Raw genomic sequence first — 25,375 nt, forward strand, 5'->3', positions numbered from 1 at the left:
CTCTGTGAGGCGGTTAGTTTTTGCAAGAGCAAAGATCAGCTCGGTTTCAACATAGGATTCCCTTGCCTTCTTCCGGGCCATCTGCAGGTATTTAACCAATTCTTCCCAATTTCCTAAAGGGAAAATCGCCGTCAGCCAAGCATCTATATATGAATTGTACCTCCACAATAATGAGGATCCACCCTGTTAACCACTTTATGCCACCATGCCTTTCTTAGTCCATGATTTACATTGGGTTTAAGTTGGCAGTAAAAAAATTAACAAATATCACACTAAAGACATATACAAGCAGTACTACTTGCCATATTAAAACAGTACATTTAGATTAATAAATCAAATCTCCCGTCAGACATGTGAAAATTATAAAATTAACACATAATTGCATTAGGTATAATGTAATAGCTGGTGTTTAGTACACCGTTATGAACCTATGCAAATAAGAACATACACAGCTACAAGAAACACATGCGTAATAATGTGGTAACTTACCACTGGCGTTGGCAGCCTGAACAACTTCCATAAAAGATGAAGGGTCATCTGCTTTAATGTAGGAGTCAATTGCCTCTTTGACCATGCCTTTCTGCAGTTGAGCCTTGGCCAGCTGGCTCCAAACAGCGGGCTCATTGCAGCGCTCAGCAAATTCATACGCACGGTCCAAATTGCCAATGTGTTCAATCAAAACCTGAACGTTGTGAAAGTAGATATTAATAAAATTGCCGAAACAAATCATGATGGTATTCGAATGAAAAAGCAGTGACATACCTGTATGGCAGATGTGTTCACATCAAATTTCCTAAAAATGGCAAAGGCTTCCTCATACAGCTCATTACTGATGGCAATGTTTGCAATGTCAGGGGCATCATAGTTATCTAACCGGTTGATGTATTCCATGACTCTGGTGCGATCAGCTTTAATAGCTGTCAGAATCAGTAGGTTCTGAAGGTTTCTGAGAAGAAAACAAGATGGGTAAACAAATAGAAACTCAAGGATTAGAATGGTTACCTTTAAGAGAAACAATAAATTGTTTGCCATTGACAATATAAGCCACAAAAACAATGGTTTATACCAGCTAAACCACTGCTTACATACATTGCAAAAAAGACATTAAAAAGTGTGACTAAAATTTAGTGTAAGCGTTAAAAATAAGATGTATAAAAACTATATGCCAATGTCAGCTGGGTATTTGTCTCAAGTTATAGGGGGGTATGCAATGTGCCGCTGCTATTTCCGATGTGGGAAATAGCAACGGCTCCGTATTCAATGCTGTCATCAACGACAGCATTGATGCGGGATCACGACAGAACGGGCCCGACTTCCGAAGCTTCCGGGCCGTTCTGCCGAAAACGGCCGTGGATTGTCGTGATCCAGGCTGCAGATCGACAATCCACGGCCGGTTTTGCTGCCACGCCCCCTTTGCGCCCATCGGCAGGCGGGACACTGAATCCAGTCTGTCGTTCTGCGGTTGATCTGACTGCAAACGGGCCAGGATCATGGCTGTCGGCGGGGATCAACAGCCGTGATCCCCGATTGCATACCCCCCATAGTGTTTCTCATTACCAAGGATTTCAGAACAAGGTGTGTAGGATTATTCATATTTGCTCTTGAGACAAAAAAAAAAAAAATGTAGTTTGCTCAGTTGTTCCAAAACAGTGTGCTGTATATCCCAAAAAAATTACTTAACATAATATATTTTTGGTACTTGTTTCCTAGCACGGCACCAGCGATGGAAATTGTATCCATCGGGTCCCAAAAAATTGCGTCGATCGCAACCAAATCGCATGCGATGCGATCAACGTGATTTTTACATTGGAACCAATGTAAAATGGTCCCCGAGACCCGATTTTACATTGGCCCCAATGCTAAATGCCCCCCAGACCCCAATTTTCATTGTTTCCACACCCTGATGGGTCAAATGGCCCCCCCCCATTGTTAACGTCACCCCACGAACACCAACCCGAAGCGTGGCGAGCGCATCGAGCCCCGCATAACTTCACAGGTATTACGCGTCCGCTCGCCACGATTCGGACTCGGTGGCTTGCTACGCTCGCCACACTATATTAAATCAACTCCACGCCGACGTGGATAGTGGGGGTATGAAAAGGTTGGAGGACGCGTACCGCTGCGCTCGCCACGCTTCGGGTTGGCGTTAATCGTGGGGTGGAGTTAACAATGGGGGGCATTTGTCATGTAAATTACCCATCAGGGTGGGTATACAATGAGAAATCGGGTCCATTGGCCCATTTAACATTGTTCCCTATGTAAAATCGGGTCCATCGGATCGGTCGCATTGTATGCCATTATAATGGCATACAATGGACCTGATTTTACACAGGAATTTAACATTGAATGCAATGCATTCAATGTTAAATCACGTTGGTCGCATCACATGCCTTAACGTAATCGTGTTGGTCGCGTCCATCGCATACTTTAAGTTAAGGTATGCGATCACCCACGACGGGCGCCGTGCTAGGAAACAAGTACCATATTTTTTTCTTAATAAGAAATCTAGGGCCCAGTCATTAAAAAAAAAAAAAATTGGGACCCACTGGATTAGTTTTTCAATATAAATACCACTTAAATTAAACTTTACAGGCTAAAAACCGAATCAGAAAATTATGGTTACAAATATCTGACAGATTGGTTAGCATACAGCAATGAAAGGAAACCTTAAACAAGTCACTAGCTAAAACGCATAATACCAAATTTGAATCAGCAATTTCCTAAATTCTGAAGGGACCTTAAAGTTCAGATTTAATGTTGCCAATTACCAATTAGGACACCTGTGATGACATTCCCTTCTCCTATGTTTTATATGACAGATGTGATAATATGCAGCCGCTATCATCAGAGCAGCCACATAAAGTGTGATAAACAGATGTGCACACTCTAAGCACTAAGAATATTGATGCTCAAAACAATTATAATAATGCTCTGCAGTTAACATGGATTATAGATAAGGTTCCTAACACATTTAGCCAAAAAGGCATGGTCGCCTACTGTACCATATCATGGTGATCATCAGCTTGGTCCCTCCTTACTCTAATGACATTTCTAAGGAAGCGCCCTCCCCTGTTGCGCACACACACACACACACACACACTCACTCTTCACCCGAGTTTGCCTGGATGATTTCAGTAATGTCATGGATAGCTTGGTGGACCACTGCAGAGACTCCACTCCCCCTCCCAGTTCTGTAATCCATTTAGAGTATTCTAAATGGATTACAGAGTTGGGATGCCTACATGTCTGGCAGATATCCGTCAGCTTCTAGATTTGCCTGTCAGTCCTTCATTCAGCCTACATTCTCCAATACATTTAGTTTATTTTCCACCATGATGGCCCCCAGATACTGTGCTATTGATCTGGCAAGACATTTACACAACCATCTTCCATTGTGTACAACTATTAGCTCTTCGCTTTCAGAGGGTGCACCATCTTTTGGAGCTTAATCTTTTTGGTAAAAAAAACAGGGTTGGAAAAATAAAAACCCTTTAAAAAAACATAATGTTATTCCAGCCAGAAGGCTCTTCCGAAAATGTATAAACTGGAATAGATGGTCACAGCCTCCGGTAGTTCTTCCTACGTGCACTGGGAGCATTCTTTAGAAAAGGACACTATTTTCTTCGTCCTTTATGCTTTATTCGTATTCATGCACCTTGAGATTTTATGTTATTTTTCTCTCTGTAAAATGGTCTGACACGTTTACTCTAATGGTGTGTACGGATCCGATATGATTTCCCGGCGGTCGGGATCCCGGCGGTCGGAATCCCGACACTGGAATCCCGACCGCCGAAATCCCGACAAGGGGGGGACATGGATCGCCCCCCCTTGCGGGCTCGCTGCGCTCGCCACGCAGCGGGCCCGGTGCCTCGCTAAGCTCGGCACGCTATTTTATTCTCCCTCTATGGGTGTCGTGGACACCCACGGAGGGAGAAAGTTTCGGGATTTCGGCGGTCGGGATTCCAGTGTCGGGATTCCGACCGCCGGGATCCCGACCGCCGGGAAATTAACCGCATCCCGGTGTGTACACATGGGAGCAATATTAGGTAAAATCGCTGGGAATATGGTCGCTGAGATAAATCGCCAGCTGCGCGCTCCCGTGTGCACTCCCTGCTGGTCGCAGGAGCATGCTCCTGCGACCAGCGGCTTTTCCCGGCGATCGCTGTGCCGGGAGGTCAGCGCCGAGGAGATCAGCATTGATCTCCCCAGCCCAGTGCCGCTGCTCCCTCCCTCCTCCCTTCACGGAGGTCAGCGCCGGGGAGATCAGCATTGATCTCCCCAGCCCTGTGCCGCTGCTCCCTCCCCTCCTCCCTTCACGGAGGTCAGCGCCGGGGAGATCAGCATTGATCTCCCCAGCCCCGTGCCGCTGCTCCCTCCCTCCTCCCATCAGTGACAGTCACAGCAGCAGCGTCTGCTGCTGCGCTCCTTCAGCCCCGTGCCGCTGCACCCTCCTTCCATCAAAGTGACAGCAGCAACGTCTGCTGCTGCTGCACTCCCCCTCCGCCCCGTAGCAGTGTCTCCTTTTCATCGCTGATGAAAAGGAGACACTGAGCAATATGATTGCTGGCAATATATTGCTAGCAATATATCGCTAGCAATCATATTGCACTGTGTGTACACAGCATTAGGGAGGTAATTCATTAGCTCCGATCATATTTTGGATTAAATTAAAAAAATCTAAGCTATCACAAATTAAACCCAACGGGGAGTATTAGACTATCCAATTACAGCCTACTTTCTTTGTCTAAAAAATATGCCATGATCACCCGATAACATATGGTATCCAGGATAACTTCCATGTGTTATCGCAGATCTGAAGGGGCTGCTTATGGGTAATCATGGTTTGATTGCAGAACACCCAATAAGTGCTGGCATCGTAGGATCAGGCTTCTGGCATGGAGCGAATAGGATAAACATCAACAAAAATATTAGCAGTGATAAATCACCACTGCTCTCATGATAACCCTCTTCATTTTCTCCCCGTTTTTCCCTTGTAATATGTCAAGCAACTATACAACTGATATTTTATCTGTTTTTAAAAAGCCCCTGCATCACTTAAATACCCACTACTCATCACATCTGGTTAAACCTTTGGAATTTGAAATTTTGAATACAAATTGTCCAGTAGTTTGAAAAGGTTGCAATATAAATTAAAAGACAGTTTGTACTCCAAAATTAATTGTTATGACAGCTTATCACAATGTGGCACAAAAGGATCTACCTGTGTTCACTGAAGACAGAGTTGTCCAAGACAATCTTCTCTAAGAGCTCAATGAGCTCATTTGGAAGGTCTGCGGTCATGAAGGCTTTCACAGTGACAGACACCTCCTCAGGGTCTTGAGTTTCAGACAGGGCTGTTTGGACAACCTGACAAGAGGAGAAATAGGGCATTCCTTCATTTGGGAAAAAGTTTCAAGACAATTAAAAGTACAAAGAACAAACTCTTATTGCCTTCTCCTTTAAATGTAAATTGAGTAGAACATAACCTGATCAATCAGTGGCCTCCTATATGGGTTGCTCTCCAACAATACACTGGCCCACAATTCTGGATCTTTACGGCGTACCAGATACCTTGATAGGCTTTTGAAAAGAGAGTTTTCATTGCAAACCTGAAAAAGAAAAAAAATATATATATATTTCACAATATTTCATTCCACAAATGATGAACAAGACTGATTTTTACCATTACCCACACTTCAGATACTATAGACAGATGTAGGTATTGATATAGTTTTAGAGATGTCAATACTCAAAATATTGAATCACCATATACAGAGTACGTAACCCACACATAGACCTACACTGATTAGTTCCAGGTCACACTGTCCTCGCTCATATGCCACACACGCCAGATGGGGATCTCTCTTTTCACAATACTTTCCAACAACACGACTGTCATAGTATGGGTTCTCACGAAGGAATCGTTCTGGATTATTATTGCTGTCAATATAAATCTTAGCCAAAGCATTGTGAGTGGCTGGCTCCTCACAGCCCTCATGGATTCTAGATTCCAACCACGGCAGAAGCAATTTTAACCTGCAGTGTGGGGGGAAAAAAGGAAGGAATAAAATGACCACTATCTTGAAAGATGGCATGATGCATCTTGCAATTGAGTAATATGTCCAACAAAAGGTGCATTACAAAGACTTGACAAGATTTCAAGTACTGTTTTGGGTTAAATTAGTATAGGTTATACGAGAGTTTATCTAAAATGTATCACCGCTGGACAAAAACACAAAATAACTTTTGGTTTCCATATATAGCCAACTATTCTAAACTGGTGTTGGGTTTTTGGGCATTTTTGTTTCAACCTGCTATAGAACTTTAGAACCGGCACTAATTTACAGTTTATCTTTAGTTGCATTTGACAACCACTCACCCGTGATTAACTAATGGACTGCCTAATGGACTAAATGTACACCCATAGAGGGAGAATAATTTAGCGTGCCGAGCATAGCTAGGCACCGAGCCCCCCCCCCTGTTGGGATTTCGGCGGTTGGGATTCTGGCGATGGGATTTTGATCGCCGGGATTTCGTACCAATCCCCTACAGGAAGTATGGTGTCTGCATCCCAGTCATAGGAACTGCAGCAGAAGGGAAATTCATCCACATCCAGGCTCAGCCCCTCCTCCTCCCTGTACCTATATCTCTCAGTGTAGTGTACTTTCCCATCTTCTGTTTTGACTAACACTCCAAGATGTAGGCATCACTGAGGCGCCATTTCGGGCACCTTATAAAATGGCGAGAGCATTGCAGTCCTCGGGTCTCAGAACAGACCGGAGTGCACTGGCCAGCTCCTACTCCGAGCTACTTAACAGCAAACCTTCACTGTCTTCCTGCAACCGCCACACTACTACTGTTAACTGCTATAAGGGTAATCAATCAGAACGAAAATCCAAACTAGCTTCAGAGGGCTGCAGAACAGTTCCTAAGGCTTGCCCAACTCCACAGGCACTTAAAGTACACTGGCATGCTGGGAATTGCAAAAGGGAGGAGCTAAGCCTAAAAAGCTGCTGTTTTAGCTGAATTCTAGGTCCTGCCATCCCGATTTAAAACTCAATAGTCCATTGCCCGCCCAGCCTAGATTTAAAAAAAATCACATGTCGATTTCCCCAACTTTAAAACTTTCACTCTCTGTTGTGCCATGTATATAAATATACACAATAATACATAGATTAGACGGGCACACACTAGAATGACACCAATCCAGATTGGCTGTACAAAAATCATCTAACTGGACTACATTTTGCATACTCTGTGCAACATCTCCAACTAGAGGATACACGTACACTGTATGATCCGCATGATATGGTGCCACAATTTGCACAAAAACGACATATCATGCTAGTGTGTACCTGACCATACTGTGTGACAGCCCTATACTAACAAGCGCCAGATACCAACCGGTTTCTTTTTTCGACTTCAGCAACAAGCTCATCAGTGGAGAACTGGCCCCTCACCACCAGGATGAGGTTTTTGATGACATCCTCTGAGCAATCCACATCAAGTAAACCACCAATAACCACCGGTAACCGACTTGGATTAACCTTTGGGAAAACAAAATTTACAGTCATCATAAAATACCACAAAACCTGCAAGGTGACCATTAAATTATAAAACATTTGGATGGACGGGAGTTTTAATTGTTGGTCCGCACCCGTAGCTCCTGTCTAAATGGATGAGAGTTATTCAATGTTTGTGATAAAAGGCACAAATACTGCAGATGCGAATTTTCTCTATTTAAACCCTATTGAATTGGTAGGTAAAAATAATTGAAAAGTCCCCCTATGGGATGGCCAAACTGCCATTTTAATAGCATGCCCAACAGTTAGGTGGGTTTAGCCACTTTATGCAGCTTAACACAGTGCTATTGGGTGGACAAGAGCGATGAGTAATGGACACCCACTACAGTCACACATGATGCATGCATCAAATAATTTACTCAGACGTGTCTATTATATCGCCCCAAAAATTTCCCCCTTAACTTGAAAAGATGTCCATATAAAAATTATATTCCAGGGTGTGTTTCAGCTAAACAAATGTTACATTATTCTTTTTTTTTGTGCCAGTGTGTGGGGTGGGGATCCAATGGTCACACTTTTAAAAGGAACATACTTAATTGATAAACAAAATCACACCTACCTTCTGTACATAAATCTCAATATATTTCTGCAGATTGTTTCTGTACAGATACAGCACAAGATCATGTACAAAGTCGAAACGGTCACATACTATTATAAGCGGCAGCTGGTCTGTAAGTTTAGCTTCCTGCAACAATGCATAAAACAAGAAAATAAACATCAAGAACTACCTTAGTTTATCAAAACCTTAAAGTATGTAAGAACACATATTTTATAATTGTATAAAACACACACGCATACGTATCAAATATAGATGCTCTGCAAAATATAGCTATGAAAAGATTGACACCAATGCATGCTACTATACGTTGTAACTGAAGGGGTTTATTTCTGGACTATAAAGAACTATGCAGATTCATTGCATGAAGTCTCTGTACTAGTCACATTGAAATCTAGGGTTAGGAAACAAAGTTCCAATAAAAACAAATAAAGGAAGCAATTAATATGCATTCTTTTTTTCACATGACAATCCTACATACACAATTACACCAAAAATAGAGTGGGAAATCCATATAAGATTTACCTTGCACAAGTCCTGCTCATTCCACAGACAGAAGGAAAAGAACATATAATAACAAGAACTTCCATCAGGGACATAATTAAATACAATAAAAATCACTCTCTATGGGGTTCTACTTCTAAAGCTTGTCATATAATGTAAGCGATTAAAAGGCTAAATCTAGGGGACTGCAGCTAAATTTAGCATGTAATACTATTATGCAAGACAGATCCAGTAGGCGGCTGAAGCTCCAGAGTCTGTACTCTGGCCTCCATGCCCTGTGTACTCTGAGGTCAGGTGTGAGAGGTCAGGCTAGCAGTACAATTATCGTAGAGCCACGTAGTCAGTGCTCACCTCCAGTTTTAATCTCATGACGTTTCTGATCCTCCACTAAAAGTAACTAGTTGAGGACAGTGACTAGGTCAACACCTTGAAATGGTCGACATACCATAGACCAGGGCTGGGCAATTGCGGCCCTCCAGATGTTGATGAACTACACATCCCAGGATGCTTTGCATTAGATTTGCTATGTGGCCATGCTGAAACTGATGCAAGGCATGGTATGTGTAGTTCATCAACATCTGGAGGGCCGCAATTGCCCAGCCCTGCCATAGATAGACACTGACATGTTGACATGCATTTTTCCTATTTTTTTGGTGTCTATGTCGCCATGGACACCGTATAAGTGTACCGCTGCAGTCGCCATGCTTCAGGCATGGTGCTGCGCTCAGCACAATATTATATTCTCACTCTATACCCACTTGGATAGTAAAGTATAAAGCAAGCCGATCTAAACCAAAAACAAAACACGAAAAAAACGCATGTTGAGCCCTTTGTTAATGCCGACCTATTGTATGAAATCCAGTTCAATGTGTCGACCTAGTTACTGCAGACCATTAGTGGTCAACCTAGGGATCATCGCACTAAGTGAAATCAAGGAGACTCCGGGTGTGTAATTTAGACGGTGTTGTATGAAGAAAGTAGAATACCAACCTCCCCCCTTTTATTTGGTTTTGGATCTAAAGCCCCGTACACACAGGGTGATTTCAGCCTATATGACCAGGGATAGGGTCGTTGAGCAACCAAATCCCTGTGTGTACGGGGCAAGTTCCTTAAGGGTAAGTAGAGATATGACTCCCCTGCAATTGTTCTAAGCTGTGTGTTCAGGCATCAGTGCATGGAAAAAGAATTGAGAGATACTGTATGTATGAAGATGGCATGGCGTGCAACTCTGAATAAGGCTCCTAGGGCCTCTGACCTATATCACATTCACCTCTTCCTCTATCTCTTGGGTATCATAAGAGACTTTTTATCATCCTTTTTTTGGCATTATACACCTCTTCTGTTGGGTAACCAAATCACTCATTCAGCATGCAGTAGCACCTCTACAATGGGAGCATCCAACTCTACAGCTCCGAATGCACATCTCCCATTTTTCCTTTTGCGCATAGAGTACAAAACTCAACAACAACCGAGAACAATACACTTAGAATTCCATTTAATATGCTGTGTTATATATGTATGGAAGTGTTTAAAAAGGTTATATTTGGGAATTGGTAATTTTTCGCTAAAGTAGAAGTCTTGCATAAAAATAACCATAAAACACTGCTACACATCCAAAGATATTAACATTCAATTCATGTCCATACTCAAAATATTAGATATGAGATCAGCAGTGTGGAGACTATCAGAATAGCCAACTGAAAAGGTGAAAATTATAAATAAAATCAATATTTTATTCTGTAATGTAAGAATTTGTATTTGGTTTAATTTTCTAACCTAGGAGTTCATGAACATAAAGCCACCTTTTAAAAGCAAATTTGGTATGGTCATGATTAGTCCAATATTGCAAGGACAATTACCTTGAGGAAGTTTTTTACTCGCTCTGGATCATAGCAGTTACTCTCTCTGCAAATTCGCTCAACCTCTTTTATCTGCCCAGTTTTGCAGGCTGCCTGAATATACTTAAAATGAACATCGGGATCCTGGCTGAAGTTAACAATAGAGCCCAAGAAATAAAAGAGTCCTGTAAAAAAAAAAAAAAAAAAAAAAATCACATCACTTTCATCAGAGTAAAATTGCCCATACATCTAGATATCGATAGTCAGATCTAACTGGCTGGAACCAAAGCCTGTTAATATCTAAGTGACAGTTTTTGTCTGTTTTTCAGAATTTCAAAGCAAATGGTCAACTTTCATTTGCTCTCATCCATTACCAGGATTTTGTTCCAACCAGCCAGATTTGACAATAAATCTGTAGATGTATGGCCAGTTTAAAGGGGATGGATGCGGTCATTTGGTCTACAGCATTATGGTCAACATGGGAAAAAGGTCGAAATGGGTCTAGGTCGACATGGGAAAAGGTTGAAAGGTCATTAGTTCACATTGTCTAGGTCGACAGTCAAAAAGTCGACATGGAGTTTTTGACTGTTTTTTTTTGAGCCAACATGTGCCGACAGCCGGTATTTCATGCCCTACCATCCACTAGGCGTGGTGGGAGAATAAAAGAGTGTGCCGGGCGTAGCTAAGCACCGTGCCCGACGCATCGCGAGCGCAGCGAGGGGATGCGGTGCACTTTAAACTGTGTCCATGTCGACTGTTGACAATCAGGTAAAAAAAAAAGGTGAAAACCGGATGTCGACCTTTTGACTGTCGACCTTTTGACTGTCGACCAAGACAATGTCGAACTAATGACCTTTCGACCTAGAACCATGTAGAGCATTTCCCGTGTCGACCATAATGCTGTAGACCAAATAATCCCCACACACCTAAATTTGTTTGATGGTACAACAATCAGGTAATGTATGGGAGCATATGACAATAAACCATTTGCTACCAAACATTGGAAAACAGACAATGGTTGATCAGACAAATTGGTGATATCTCGGTTTAATTTAACAATCAATTGCAACTGATTAATTCCCATTTACTGACTTCAGACCATATTCAGAAATATTAATAATCTATAATAGAATCTGGTTGCCTGTACAATGATTTACATCAAGAATGCTTCAGTCTTAAAGGTGCCCACACACAGTGCTATTTTACCTTGTGATGCGCACTCCTGTGCACATCATATCACAAAGTACAAAAAGTATGTGCAGCACATACTTTGTACTAGATCGCTTCGCATCTAGTTCAATACGCTTGCTGCTTAGCATATCGCATGCAATGCGATCTAGTCCAGAACACATGATGTGCATCACACAGTGGAGCAGATGTATTAAGCCATAACAAGAGATAAATGCAAGGGTGATAAAGAGAGATAAATGTCCAGCCAATATCCTGCTAACTGCCATGTTACAGTCTGTGTTTGAAAAAAGTCAGTGAGGAGCTGATTGGCTGGATGTTTATCTCTTGTTATCAGCCTTGCATTTATCTCGTTAAGGCTTAATACATCTGCCCCAGTGTATGGACAGCATAAAACCACCATTAAATGGATAAGATTAGGTTAATCTAATCTTAGAACAACAAATTCACTGTCCATCGCCTGTCTAATACAAAGATGAATCATTCAACATTCCAAATAATGAATTCAGGTAAAAAAAAAAAAAAAAAAAATAAGGCTATACGCTTATCTGCCCACATTATCTGTCATAACTTAGCAAATTGTCTTTAATGTGATAGATTTTTCCTACACACCTTCAAAACTCTTGAAAGATTCAAATAGTTCAATGAGAGACTGTGTAGAAAGCTGCTCATGGTATTTGGATGCAACTTGGACACATATTTGCAGGTTTTGCCGGATGTTTGCAGAGAGCATTGCACGCAAGCACTCGAGAGAGTCTTCAACCGATAGGGAGCCAAAATAGTTAACAAGCCACTGAAAACACAAAGCAGGAATAAAAACAGATTAAAAATATTCATTTGCTGCTACACTAGTTTCTTGGAAGCTTGCAGAAAAATAATATAATCAAAAAGAAAACAAGAATGCCTGTCAAATAGATTTGTTCACTCCAGTTTTCCCACATCCACTAGTGGGAGGAAATCGCATGCGATACCTAGCCAACTCACCCAGCAGCTCCCGGATGGCTGAATTGCATACATTTTATGCAGTTCTTTTGCATACAATGTACCATATGCGATCTCAGCAAGGGCTGCAATAAAAATACATGGCAGCCCATCTGATCTGTGAAGCGCAAAGGAATGTGCCTTGTATTGCAAGAAAAGGACCTACGATTTGACACTTTTCATGCAATCTGTCGCAACAATGCGTTGGAATCGCATGAAAAGTGACCATGTTGCACTAGTGGATGGGGGCCTTTAGGGCAGTATGGATGGTGTAATGGTTAGCATTACTGCCTCACAGCACTGAGGTCATGGGATCGATTCCCACCATGGCCCTAACTGTGCGGAGTTTGTATATTCTCCCCATACTTGCATGGGTTTACTCCGGGTCTCCGGTTTCTTCCCACAATCCACAAAATATATACTGGTAGGTTACTTGGCTCCTAACAAAATCAACTCTACAATTTCTGTGTGTGTGTGTGAGTGTACATGTGATAGGGAATATAGATTGTAAGCTCCACTGGGGCAGGGACTGATGTGAATGTTCAAATATTCTCTGTAAAGTGCTGCGGAATATGTGTGCTATATAAAAAAACGTAACAAATAAATTTAGAACACAATGAAAAATTAATCTGCATCAACAACCCCTTGCTGCTCTATAAAGTGATATTCCCTATTTACCATCTGCTAAGTAGGAGCAGCAGCTCTGTCTCAGGAAATAGCTGGGGGGAAAATGTCTTCTATTAATGAAGTGCTATATACAAAACTTTGGAGTAACACTCCCAATAGGAGGGAGGGAGGGAGAAGAGGAGGAGGCGGAGGGAATGGTTTGGAGATTCATAAATTCCATTGCACTTTTAATACATTTGAGTTAATAAAATGAAGTTTAATAAAATAGGTCTACTAATTCAGTAAACTGTGCTTGATGAAACAAAAAATCATTAACCATACAGTATGCAGTAGTTAACATTGTAACCAATACAATAGCCTAACTATGCTTTTCAAAAGTTTTTGTTTTAATTTTGCTTAAGCATTCTAATTACTATACCTTCTGTATTTTGCCAACAAAAAGATAGAAATATTAAAAAGGTATAATAGCTGTATCTTCCTGCACACCCTAACCTGCTTTCCAAGAAATTGCTATTCTGCCAATCTCATTGTGTTAACTTCCTGAATGGACAATAATCCTCTCTCAATGCAATAGTAAACCCGCAAATTTGGTTAACATTTGTACACAGAAATGTCAGTTACATATGCATTGTATGCATTCCACAGCACTGGACACAAATAACACATACACTTATTCATTAATAAAAAACAAAACAGAAAAAACGGATCTTAAAAAAAACATAACTACCAGCAAAGTGAGCCAGCAGGTTTGGCTGTACAAAATGCTAAAATTACAACAGTTAAGGCCCCATACACCGGTCAGACTTGTTGGAGGCACAATTCAGACCCGATTTCCCTTAAATTTCCCCGTAAGCTTCCTGGGAGGGCTACATGTGATCTGGCACTTGAAGATCTATCGCATGTAAGGGGACTCCTGTGGAACTGCTGGTGGGGAATAGGTTGTGGTAGCAGCAGGCAAGAGACTTCAATTCTCCAATTGAAATGAATGTGTGGGCGCTGACTGTCTGAGAGCGCTCAGCCAATCAGCAGCCACCCATTCATTTGAATGGGAGTTTTGAAATCACTTGCCCGTCCTCTGCTACCGAAAACATTCCTCTCTGGCTGCCAGTAGTGGTGGAAGTATTGGGAGTGGGGGTGTGGGGTTTCAGGCCTCAAAAGGCACATAGTGTTGCAGATGCTGCCACCTGTCATAAGGACATGATCGGCACAGCAGCCTGCAGCAGAAAATGCAAAGCAGGGAGGGCACCTTTCCTGCCCAGCACTTCCGCGCTCTATTGGTGTGTGCCAACAGTGCGGCAAAGCTGGCATACACCTACAGCTCTTATCGAATGCGATACATCACAGGTGCTAAAAAAAAGCACCTGCAATATACCCTGATGCATCAGATTTTGGCACATCATATGTTCTGCACGTATGATCTACAGGATCGGATCTGAACGTGCATCGGGTCCAAATCAGACCTGTGTACAGGCATCTTAACAAGGTCTAAGTGACAAATACATTTCCTCCAGGTGCCAATTAGGAAAATAAATTGACTATAGCTTCACTCTGGACATCAAAAGTCAGTTTTAAAAGGAAGACTTACCTCTGGATTGAGAAGATGGGTGTGGACAACTGCCCGTTTAATATCATACAGATCCGTGAAGTGTTCTAGAGCTCTCTGAAGCAGACCGGCCTTCTCACAAAGCTGGGCAATGTGAGCACGGTCATAATGTGTAAACATCTGGTTGCCTAAGATAGCATCTGCAACCTACAGGATAAGGGGCAAGATAGGAGAATCTATCAAACCATCTGCAAGGACAATTATCGGTCTAAATGTTTACTCCATCTAACCAAAAATATATACATAAACCTTATATAGGGGTTAAGCGGAGTTACCTGTGGGGCATGCATTAGGTTCATCTCTAGGAGACGTGTTTGCAAGGGACCCTCACTAGGACGGTTGTTCTTCAGAGCATCCAGAAGAAAAGCAGTGCACTGCTGGATAAGGTTGTACTCCATAAATACATCAACAATCTGAGGAAAGATTAAAAAAAAAAAAAAATGACATTAAAAAAACATACCCAATCAACTCCACAATACATTTTTACCAAACATAATAGAATACATGCGTATTAATGCAGTTCTGTAAATTAAGATTTTCAGGGACAATTTCTGTATGAAAATGAGTTTTAGCCTTGGGGCATTTATGTGGGGATACACAGAAATGACAGGTAGTGGGCATGCCAGTGTTCAGAGTACCAACGCTGGCATTCCAATAGGGCACAAGTACGCACACAGACCACCTCCCTACCACACTTGCCGCCCCCCCCCCCCCCCCCACCAAGGCTCTCCCTAGATTTGCCCATCCCCCCATTATATTGCCTGAACCTAAGCTTCTCCCATTCATAGCTGAAACCTAAGTGCCTAAACCTAACCCTCCCTTTCTCCAGATTAGCTTTGGCATGCCCGCAGTCAAGGATTCCAGTGCCAGACTCCCAGGGGGTAATCAGGATGTCAGTGTCTTGTAATGTGAACCCCAGTATTCCCTCTGCCAAAATGCTAAACTCATCCATTTTTTTGCTGCCATCACAAGAAACTGAACATGAACTGCTCTTTAAACTACAGTTTTGAGAATATTGATATATGTTCAGTTCCATGAAGCACAAAGCTTGTCAACTTCCATGTCGCTTTAATTAGCAAATGTTTATGCCGCTGTATTATCCAGCATTATTGTCAGGTAGTGACCGGCATAAATTGCAAGATACCCTGCTACACAAACATATACATGAATAACATGAGCAAATAATGCCTCTTCATTCTGCATTACCTGTGTTATATCAGCAAGTGGCTCCTCATCCTGGACCAACATTTGAGCAAACTGCTGACCTTGGTCTGGGTTGATCCTCATTACATTTCTCAGCAGGAAAATCCAGTCAGGGGTGTAACCAACCTATAGTGAACCCAGCAAATTAATACCAACGAGAAATAAAAGTAACTACTACAGAGATACTACAAGTAACAAGCATCCACAGCCTATCAGTGTCCCTTTAACCCGTGTATAACACACAGCTAGTAGACATTGCGCTCTGAACGCGCTTATAAGTATACATGTTCTTTCTGTAATTAAAAAATAGCAAAAAATAATGTCTTTACAAAGTATGGATAAAGGTGGAAATAGATAAATATAGGTCAGTACTAAATGGAAACAACACTGACTGCACAGTACTATGGAAATACATCTTCCTACAATTCATTTTTGCATACCAGCTACAGTAGGGAACACACCTTCTTAGCATACAGCACAATCTTCTGAACCTGCCCAGTCTCTGCAAAGCACTGGATAACTTTGTTGGGCACATTAGCCCTAAGGTAGACGCTCAAAGCTAATGTAGGGTCAACAGACTTCACAAGATCTCCCAGTTCTTCAGAACATTCCAGCTGTTCGAGGAAACAAAAATCTAGTATGTTAATTATTGTAGCAGGTCATCCTGTAATCAACACTTTCCAGGGAATATATTATTAATGGATAAAGAACTAGATCTGTGCTGACAGTAATAGATGAAACCTGTGTTTCTCTCGTAGACCCATTTTCACTTAAAAGCAGTCTGCTTCTTCTGATTGATGCAGGTTATGATAATCCCAGAGAAGTCGCAGCTCGTGCTGTCTTACCGGGGCTCGTGGAATAGACCGAGCAAGGCTTACTTGCAATCAATAAAGATTATCAATTGCAGGTAATACGAGATCACCCTTATAGTCTATTAGTCTTTAGTTTTCAGCATTTTATTTTAAAAGGGATAAAAATGCTAAAAAGTTTCTCCTTAATCAAAGCACACATCAAGACAAATCGGACATCATTAAATTTCCAGACCATTCGTTCTTATTTTAAAAGCATGTACACACTTGCGATCATGTTTAATCGAATGAATATCTAATTTTATGGGAAATCCTTATATTTGTCAGCTGTTATGGTACAAAGTCAAATAAAAGGTTGCATGACTAACAACCCTTTGGACAAGGCTCCTCCAGCACAGCCTTTGTGCAAGTGCAAAACGTTCACCAGATAATTTTGATAGAGGATTGTGGGATGCATATTGTAACGGTGTGTGCTCACAAATCTGCATGTTGATCAGGACTTTCAATCTCAAGTGTAATGTAAGTAAATGATATTTGAATTTTGACTGTACAAGTGTGTTCCCAGATCAGATGTAACTGAAAGCACAAGTTAGCTGTAAATAAGGCACTTTGTTCTGCTCTCACTGATAAATCACAGGGTGGGGAATGAGTTCCAATCACATCATGCATTTCTGAAAATGCTAGAAGAGCTCTGATGAACAGAAAAACATACTAACATCTAAGGTCACTTAATTAATCAACCTTCAAGCTATTACTTTACATTTAAAGCATGTTAAATTAAGGGTTTGCGTTTGGTTATCTTTATTTGGAATATGCTGCCTTGATAAACTCTGAATAGACAGTCAATTGCAAAATAAAAATATATTGCTTTGCCATACCTTGTCTTCTTTGAGCCATTTCTCTAGTAGTTGCTTGCGACCCTGTTGAAGTACAGGCCTGCATAATTCCAGAGACTCGTATTTGTTTAGCTGACCCTGATCCAACAGAATGCCAAAGTATTGCAGCAGTGGTGAGGTCTGACCTGGCTGTGCAGGTACACTTTGAAAGCGACGTATTGTGTCTGGTGTACGAAGAATACCCTAAAAAAAATAAACACAGTCAAATGCAGTAAACAAAGAAACAAGATCATAAAAAGTACTAATCACTAATTAGGGGGGTATTCAATCTAGGATCACTGCTTTCGATCCCTGCAGACAGCCGCAATCCTGGCCGTTTGCGGTCAGCCCGACAGCTGAACAACAGGTGGGATTCAATGTCCTGCCTGCCGAACGGCGCAAAGGGGGCGCGGCTGCGAAAACTGCAGTGGATTGGCAATCTGCGGCTGGGATCGTGACAACCCACGGCCATTATCAGCAGAATGGGCCAGACCGCATCTGAAGTTGTGCCTGTTCTCCCAAGAACTCGCATCAATGCTGTCGCTAAAGAAAGCATTTAATAGGGAGCCGCTGCTATTTTCCCCATCGGAAATAGTGGCGGTACATTGAATACCCCCCTTAATGTGTAAAAAAATAATGGAACTGCATATCAAAAAAAATAAAAAATCTGCAAAATGATCAGAAATCCTCTGGAACTGTATATAAAATAAAAAGTCCATATACAGAAATCTTACGTAATTTTGTCAAGTGCTGTTCTTAGAATACACTTCTTTTTCAGGTTTGGTTGACAGTAAAAAAAGGTCAACTTATACAAGATGGACAGGAAAAAGGACATGAAAAAAGGTGGTGGTGTGTCCGTTTGTGTCGTCAATTTTTTTTACTTTTAGCAAAATTTTGCTAATTTAGGGCCCAATTAGTGTACACTCATTTGAGTTCAGGCAGAAATAGACTATTCAAACGTGTGGGCTCTGCAAACCCATTCAATTCAAGTTTTTCCTTATTTCCCACTAACCAGCAGCAGTTTAAATTGAACAAGGTCTTACCTTCGGTGCATTTGCAGCCACCTTAGCCGCCTCAGAATAATTCCCCTGTGCAAAAAGAGCATTAAATTTGCGGGCAAACAGCTCTTCAGCTCCTGCAAGGTTATTACGGACAGCCATGCGCAGTGCAAGATCGGGATTCTGCAGAACGTTGGTGATGTATGGTATTATGTTTTCCTCTTCTACACAAACAGAAAGAACCTAGAAAATAAATTTCATTGCTAACATTACACAAATGTAGTCATTAGAAAAGATCTCTGGGTTGCCTATTGTTTACCCTACTCTTAAGGTGTGTACACATGGTGACATTTGGTAGCTTAATATTGCTCAGCGCACCGATTTCATCAGTGATTTTTAGCCATAATCGAAGGAGCATGCTCCTGTGACCATTAAGGGCTGGTCCGGGAGCGCTCACCTAGTGATTTATCCCAAATTACACGCTAAAAACAGACTTTTAAACAATTGACTACTAAACTATAAGTTTAGAAGGAGGCATTTTGCCAATAATGTTACTATACTTCCAAGCAATGTATTGGAAGGCTGTAATAATACATTATTTCCCAGACTCTGTCCTCAATGCACAACAGTACAGGTGCATATGACTAAATAAAAATAACCAAGGAATTAAGCAACCTGAACCAAAGAATAGCTGATCTTAAAACCTGGACCGTTCATATGTGCCTTAATGTCTGGGGTTGGGAATTACTATTGTAGTATTTAATGCCCCACGCGTGGGACTGCATGCAAACAAGAGTATTAGAGGGGTGGAGCAACAAATGAAACTAGGTTTCAAATAATCACAACTAAAATGGATCACAAGCAAGGAAATGAGAATATATATGTTAGTGAATAGGGATACAAACAATAAATAAATAAATATATTTTTTAACAAGCTCTCGCCATTGCCAAATTGTCACCATCATTGGATATAGCAGTTTTACCTGTCCTTTTCTGTTCACGCCAATAATTCCTGCTGTGGCTTCATGAGGTGCAGTCACAAATATGGTTTCTCCACTAATCCTGTTCATGTAGATGCAAGTGCCCGTTTCAAGGTCATAGAGGTGAATATATCCATATTTTGTAATCAAAAAAACAACATCATGCTTTCCACTGATCTACAAGGCGATATAAATATAGCATTAGTATAAAAAAGGACAACAATCACCATACTGAAACACTGTTCATTCTGTGGAACAGTTGCACATGGGGGCATGACACCAGCTCACAGCCTCCTGATGTGCAAAAACACTATGGTATGGGTGCTCATATGGGAAGAGGACCAGACATACAATATACAAGTGCGTTTTAGTCACAATGTTGAAGACGCAATTCCAGGGGGAAAAAAAGTCAGTTGCAAGGGAACAAGTGGCTCACTCACACGGGACATCTCACACTGCATGGTTTATTAGGAAAAGAAGTTGCAGCTGTATATTTTGTTTTAGGTGTGTGACTGCATCAGCCTGCACATGGGCTGCTCACAGTTGGCTAGATTCATTCACAGTGGTCCGCAAAATGGCTGACTTCATGCAGACATGTGAAGCGTGCATACAAGTTTAGAAGTATGCATTTAAATGGGTTATCTGTTTAGATATTGGCTTATGCCGTGACCAGTTTTAATTTTTTCTTGTATTACAGAAAACTGTTTAGTATGTTGAAGGACCACCTACTTTATAACATTTTATATACAGAGCTCACAAAAGAACATACCTGCATTGCTACAGGAAAGTCATTCTGGGCTTCGGGTGGAAAAAAGACATCTACAGCTTTTTTTGGAAAAGGCTGGTTCCCAGTGGGTGGCGTTCCAACTTCTATGATATGCAGCTAGAAGGCATAATTTTTTTTTTTTTTAAAGTACAATTAGAAGCCAAATAACTTTATTTACACAGAAACAGTCTATTAAATACACATATATAATGATAGTCACACACATACATATACACACACCTATAGAAATTATTACATTAGGACAACTTTGTAACAAACAGATATCCCAATATAAAACCTCCTCAGGATCTTTGTCAAATGTGTTTTTAGTCTAGAAGACTAAATAGCAAGGATGGTAAGTAATTAAGCAGCCTTTCCCTTTTTAAAGTTAGAGCGCCTAGGGTGAGCTTTATCATAACTATTGCAGACTGCGACTTTTCCATTGCTCCTCTCATTCGCCTATAATGTCAATGGAAATATATAGCTGTCAAATTCGAAATATAGAATGTATCACTCCGCTTTAATACAACAAACATTAACAAAAAAAATACGAGCCTAATAATTTTTCTGAATATAAAACAAACATCTGCCCTATAAACTCTTAAGGTGCGTACACACAGGGGCGATTTTGTTCAAAATCGCGGGAAATATGGTCGCTGATATATCGCCGGGTGCGCGCTCCCGTTTTTGCCACTGTGGTGATCGCTGGTCGCAGGAACATGCTCCTGTGACTAGCTGATTACCACTGCCGGGCTCCCCCCGGCAGTTTCTTTTTCATCAGCGACCATCTCTGGTCGCTGATGTAAAGTAGAAACTGAGCAATATATTGCTCAGCAATATATGGCTGAGCAATATATCTACCCCATGTGTACACAGCATTACAATGTTAATTAACATATTTGATAAACTGCTAATTGCCTATTAACAAATTAGCAACTAATCAAATCCTTATAAACTGGACTCCTGAGTGAAGAATCACAGTTCACTGTTGGGCAGTGTTACCTACAATTGTGTTTAGTAGAAGGCAGAATAGAGAAATACTGATCTGGGATTATTTGGTTTGGCCTGGACACCTTTGATCCAGTTAATGGGGATAATTTATGATAAATTATATACTAAATTTCTAGAGAATTGTGTGGTTTCAACATTATGTCAACAGTTTTTAGAGGCCTTTTTTCCTGTTTTACTATGACACTGCCTATCTTCAAAAGTGCAGACAATCAAAAAAAAAAAAAATACATTATAAAACACTGGCTGTTACTTCCTTCTTTCAGTACCAGACATTACCAATGCTCTTATTGGAAATCTCCATAGCCATTATGTTTCAAAATCTAGTGCAAAACCTTTCTGGAAGTCCGGATACTATTGTAGTCAAATTGGTCACTTTTTATGCGGTTGTTACGATAAATTGCATAAACAGTCTAAATTAAATGTATGTGACATGAGGTTCAACGCTTCAGAGCTACTGGATTGCACGTAGGATCTGTCGCATTGCAGCCAGGCATGCTTGGCTGGGATCCCATGTGACACATGATAATCAAAAAGAATCATATGTGATCCTGCCACCTGGTAGGTTCCTGGCAAATCAGAAGCCGTCATGTTATAAGCTATGCTTGAAAAATGCCAGTTAGGAGTGGTTGAATGTTTATCACTCTGACACCCTCTTTTTAAGGCTTAATACATCTGCCCCACAAAACATAATTGTTCCAAAGATTAGCTGTAATGGATCAAAATAGAGCTGCAATAATAAACCTAGTCAGAATGATTAACTTTTTATTTATGTATATATTTTTTAGAACTGGTTACTAAAGACCAGCACAAATCTTTCCAATGACTTGAATAAACTTACCTTGCCACCAGCTTGACCTCTTACTGCAAAACAGAACAAGGTTGATTCTTCAGCATTCCCCTCCATTTTGAACTGAGCAAAGCTTGCTGCATGACCCTCAATAGGCTGAGACACTTTCCTATCCACAGAGTAAAGCTGCATTGCGCCAACAACACGGTTTTGCTGAGAAGAGAGATTTTTATTTTTGGGGGTCAATTGAAGCAGGTCAAAAAATACATGATAAAAGAATATCAAACTAAAAGCTGAGGTTTACAGTATTAAATAGATGTAATCAAAGTAGATTTTGCCGTCAGGGCATAGATAAATACTAAGAAGAAAAAAGTCCAGATTTGGTATAAATCCATAATCCGTACAAATGGGAACAGATTTTCATAGTAAAGTGTAAAACTGTAAAAGGAATCACCAAGGGAGCTATACACATTGTAGCCCAATGTACAAGCTAGTGTAGGTCTTTGCCCTTATAGGTAAAATGTAGCAAAATTGTGACATTTAATCATGTTTTGTTGTGCTCTCATCAATTCCTATTTAGACTTGGGCAATCAGTTCTCTTACTGCATAAAAAAAAAATGGATTACATTTTGCAACTGCTAGCTCAGTGTTGTAACACCCACATCCCTCCCTGCATCAGAAGATGAATCATCCTAGCAGGGAGGCTGCTGTCATGTAACCTAGAATTTAGCTGCTGCAAGTGGCTTTTCTATGCAATCCTTTCATCCACCCAGAAATAAACATATTAGACTTATTTACTATTTTTCATAAATACTAGAAGTGACGAGGTACCTAAAACAAATAACTATCTGGAGAGCAATACCATCTACACACACACATCCTACCTGTGCAGAAATGCCAGTTAGAAGCAGCCACTTCTGTTTTGCATCTGTTCGGTAATTAATAATCTGGCATCCTGCCAAGCTGGAATGTCGGTCAAACATCTTTACCGGCTGCGATTCCCCTTCCATGCTCCAATGATAGACAGCATTGTCCGTTACTAAAGCAACAGTGTTCAAAGAGATCCACTTCCAAAAGGTGACATCATCAGTCATGGTGTGAGCCTTCATTTTACTTTTCATTTCAATGTTAAAGATCTGAAGGGTTTTCCCAGCTGCAAACACAAGCAATTAAAGTTATTTAATTTTTCCCACTACATTAGTAATACAAACCATTTTCCGGCTGGAAGCCATGGTAGCTGTAAGACATAACTGGTATTTTCCCATCCGGTATTTTCCCATCAAGCATAATATGGCAGAAATTCATAAAAAAGGAAAGAATTTCTACAAAAAGCTAAAAGAGTAAACAAAAAAAAAATTAAAATGATCACCTGAAGATTTAATGTTATTTTTAAACCCCACTGCAGGGGGAGGAGTACACAGATAGGGAGTATCTAAAACATTTCGGAATGAGAAACCTAAAGGCTTATAATGCAACAATGACTTGTATTGGTCTCTTGACCAAAGTTAGATTATTGCAGCTCCTTACTAATTACATGTTAGAGATCTATTATCCAGAAGTCAATTAACAAAACATTTCAGTTAACTATAAAATGCAGTTATTTCATATTTATATCGCTCAGGCACAATGCAGAGCACTGTTAAATAATGTAGTAAGAATGAGAACACACTGATTAAAATAACAATCTTCAAATGTTTCACAGTGCTCTAAATTAAAAACAAAGACACTTCAAAAACCCACTATAAAACAATTCTTACTTGACATGAAAGTACATTTCTGCCGCTAGTACATAGAAACGTTTCACATTACATTAGACAAGCTCATCACTTACTATAGCTCTAACAAATGTAAAATATTATGGGCAAAAGGTACTTAACCCGCATTAACTTCCATTGCAGAACAGAAAGTGGTCCACACTGGTGATGCCTAGTGTACCCAAAGCTGCTGTAATAAATGGTGTCCAACTGCTACAGAAACTATAGTCTAGTGGAAATAAAGATAATGCACTAAAAAGGGTCTAGTCTGGATCCGCCAAATTAGGACTGCAATTTGCCACAGCCAAAACCACTGCAAGTTACTTTAATATCTAACTACTAGTAATATTCCTAATGGGGGTAAAAGTGCCAAGATTTTCATTTAGTTTATTACAAATTCTAACAAATAATTTTGCTAGTAAAAACTGCAAAAAAAAAAAGTATGCATACTGGATATTGTTAATATTTCCTGAAACCGTATGAAACCTTGTATGATATGCTTTCAATTGTGAGACAATGTCCGATGTATTTCACATCCTTTGTCACTTTTGAATTTAATTGTATTTTCTTATTCTGTATCTGTTGCATTTGGTGCTTCAATAAAAATATATAAATAAAATAAAAAAAAAATGTTGAAGTTTTAACTTATCATTTGCACCATTAAGTTTAGTGGTATTACCAGTATAACTCCTGTACTTATGGAATAAACCACATCTTTTTTCTTCACTACTCGTGTGTCGGTTTGGACTCCTCCTGCAGTGGGGTGGGGGGGGGGGGGGTGGAAGTGTACTGTATTACTATTATGGACCAGGCACCGAATTCTACTGTTTAAATGATTGGAGTGCCCCCAGTCATATATATATAGATATAATATATTTATTCAATACTAGTAGCAAGTGCTTTGACAGCTAGTCTGCTACCTTGTAGCTAGTCTGCTACCTTGTGATTACCTCTGTGGTTGTGCATGTGTGCGAGAGAAAGATGTAGTTTCACTCGTGGCAAACAGATGGCAGTGTTTTGGAGACCCACAAATGGACAATAGACATGCATATATACAAACCGTGTACAGTGGCGTACCTATAGAGGGTGCAACCACTAACGGAGCCCGGCCACTTAGGGGGCCCCACCCGAGGCCAAGAAGGCAAATCACACTATTTTCTTTTATATATAGTAGGTGCCACATTGGATCCACTACCCCTAGCCGCTTGGGGATTAATAAACAAGACCCAGAAGCAGCTGACTGATCATGTTCAAGAGCGCCAGACAGTCTCTGTTACTGAGAGCTCTCCTCCCCCTGTACACCTATGTTCCC

At 40.7% G+C, this 25,375-nt stretch overlaps 1 protein-coding gene across 2 annotated transcripts in view; it reads right to left on the bottom strand.

The window, feature by feature from the left end:
- The window catches only part of CLTC (clathrin heavy chain), a 103,215-nt gene that overhangs the window by 33,439 nt on the left and 44,401 nt on the right, over nucleotides 1–25,375 (bottom strand). For both annotated transcript variants that reach the window (XM_083173769.1, XM_083173770.1), the window contains exons 3-22: nucleotides 23,194–23,462; nucleotides 22,361–22,522; nucleotides 20,515–20,628; nucleotides 19,749–19,922; nucleotides 18,811–19,008; nucleotides 17,771–17,971; nucleotides 16,545–16,697; nucleotides 16,087–16,209; nucleotides 15,156–15,293; nucleotides 14,863–15,027; nucleotides 12,282–12,462; nucleotides 10,503–10,666; nucleotides 8,143–8,268; nucleotides 7,405–7,547; nucleotides 5,802–6,036; nucleotides 5,487–5,609; nucleotides 5,222–5,367; nucleotides 763–946; nucleotides 490–682; nucleotides 1–113 (exon numbers count right to left, since the gene is read on the bottom strand). The exon at nucleotides 1–113 is cut by the window's left edge and continues 45 nt beyond it. In XM_083173769.1, the coding sequence (XP_083029895.1) occupies nucleotides 1–113; nucleotides 490–682; nucleotides 763–946; nucleotides 5,222–5,367; nucleotides 5,487–5,609; nucleotides 5,802–6,036; nucleotides 7,405–7,547; nucleotides 8,143–8,268; nucleotides 10,503–10,666; nucleotides 12,282–12,462; nucleotides 14,863–15,027; nucleotides 15,156–15,293; nucleotides 16,087–16,209; nucleotides 16,545–16,697; nucleotides 17,771–17,971; nucleotides 18,811–19,008; nucleotides 19,749–19,922; nucleotides 20,515–20,628; nucleotides 22,361–22,522; nucleotides 23,194–23,462 (3,305 nt within the window). The remainder of the gene's footprint in view (nucleotides 114–489; nucleotides 683–762; nucleotides 947–5,221; nucleotides 5,368–5,486; nucleotides 5,610–5,801; nucleotides 6,037–7,404; nucleotides 7,548–8,142; nucleotides 8,269–10,502; nucleotides 10,667–12,281; nucleotides 12,463–14,862; nucleotides 15,028–15,155; nucleotides 15,294–16,086; nucleotides 16,210–16,544; nucleotides 16,698–17,770; nucleotides 17,972–18,810; nucleotides 19,009–19,748; nucleotides 19,923–20,514; nucleotides 20,629–22,360; nucleotides 22,523–23,193; nucleotides 23,463–25,375) is intronic.

The sequence above is a fragment of the Crinia signifera genome, chromosome 2, assembly GCF_055691185.1.
Source record: "Crinia signifera chromosome 2, ASM5569118v1, whole genome shotgun sequence".
NCBI lineage: Eukaryota > Metazoa > Chordata > Amphibia > Anura > Myobatrachidae > Crinia > Crinia signifera.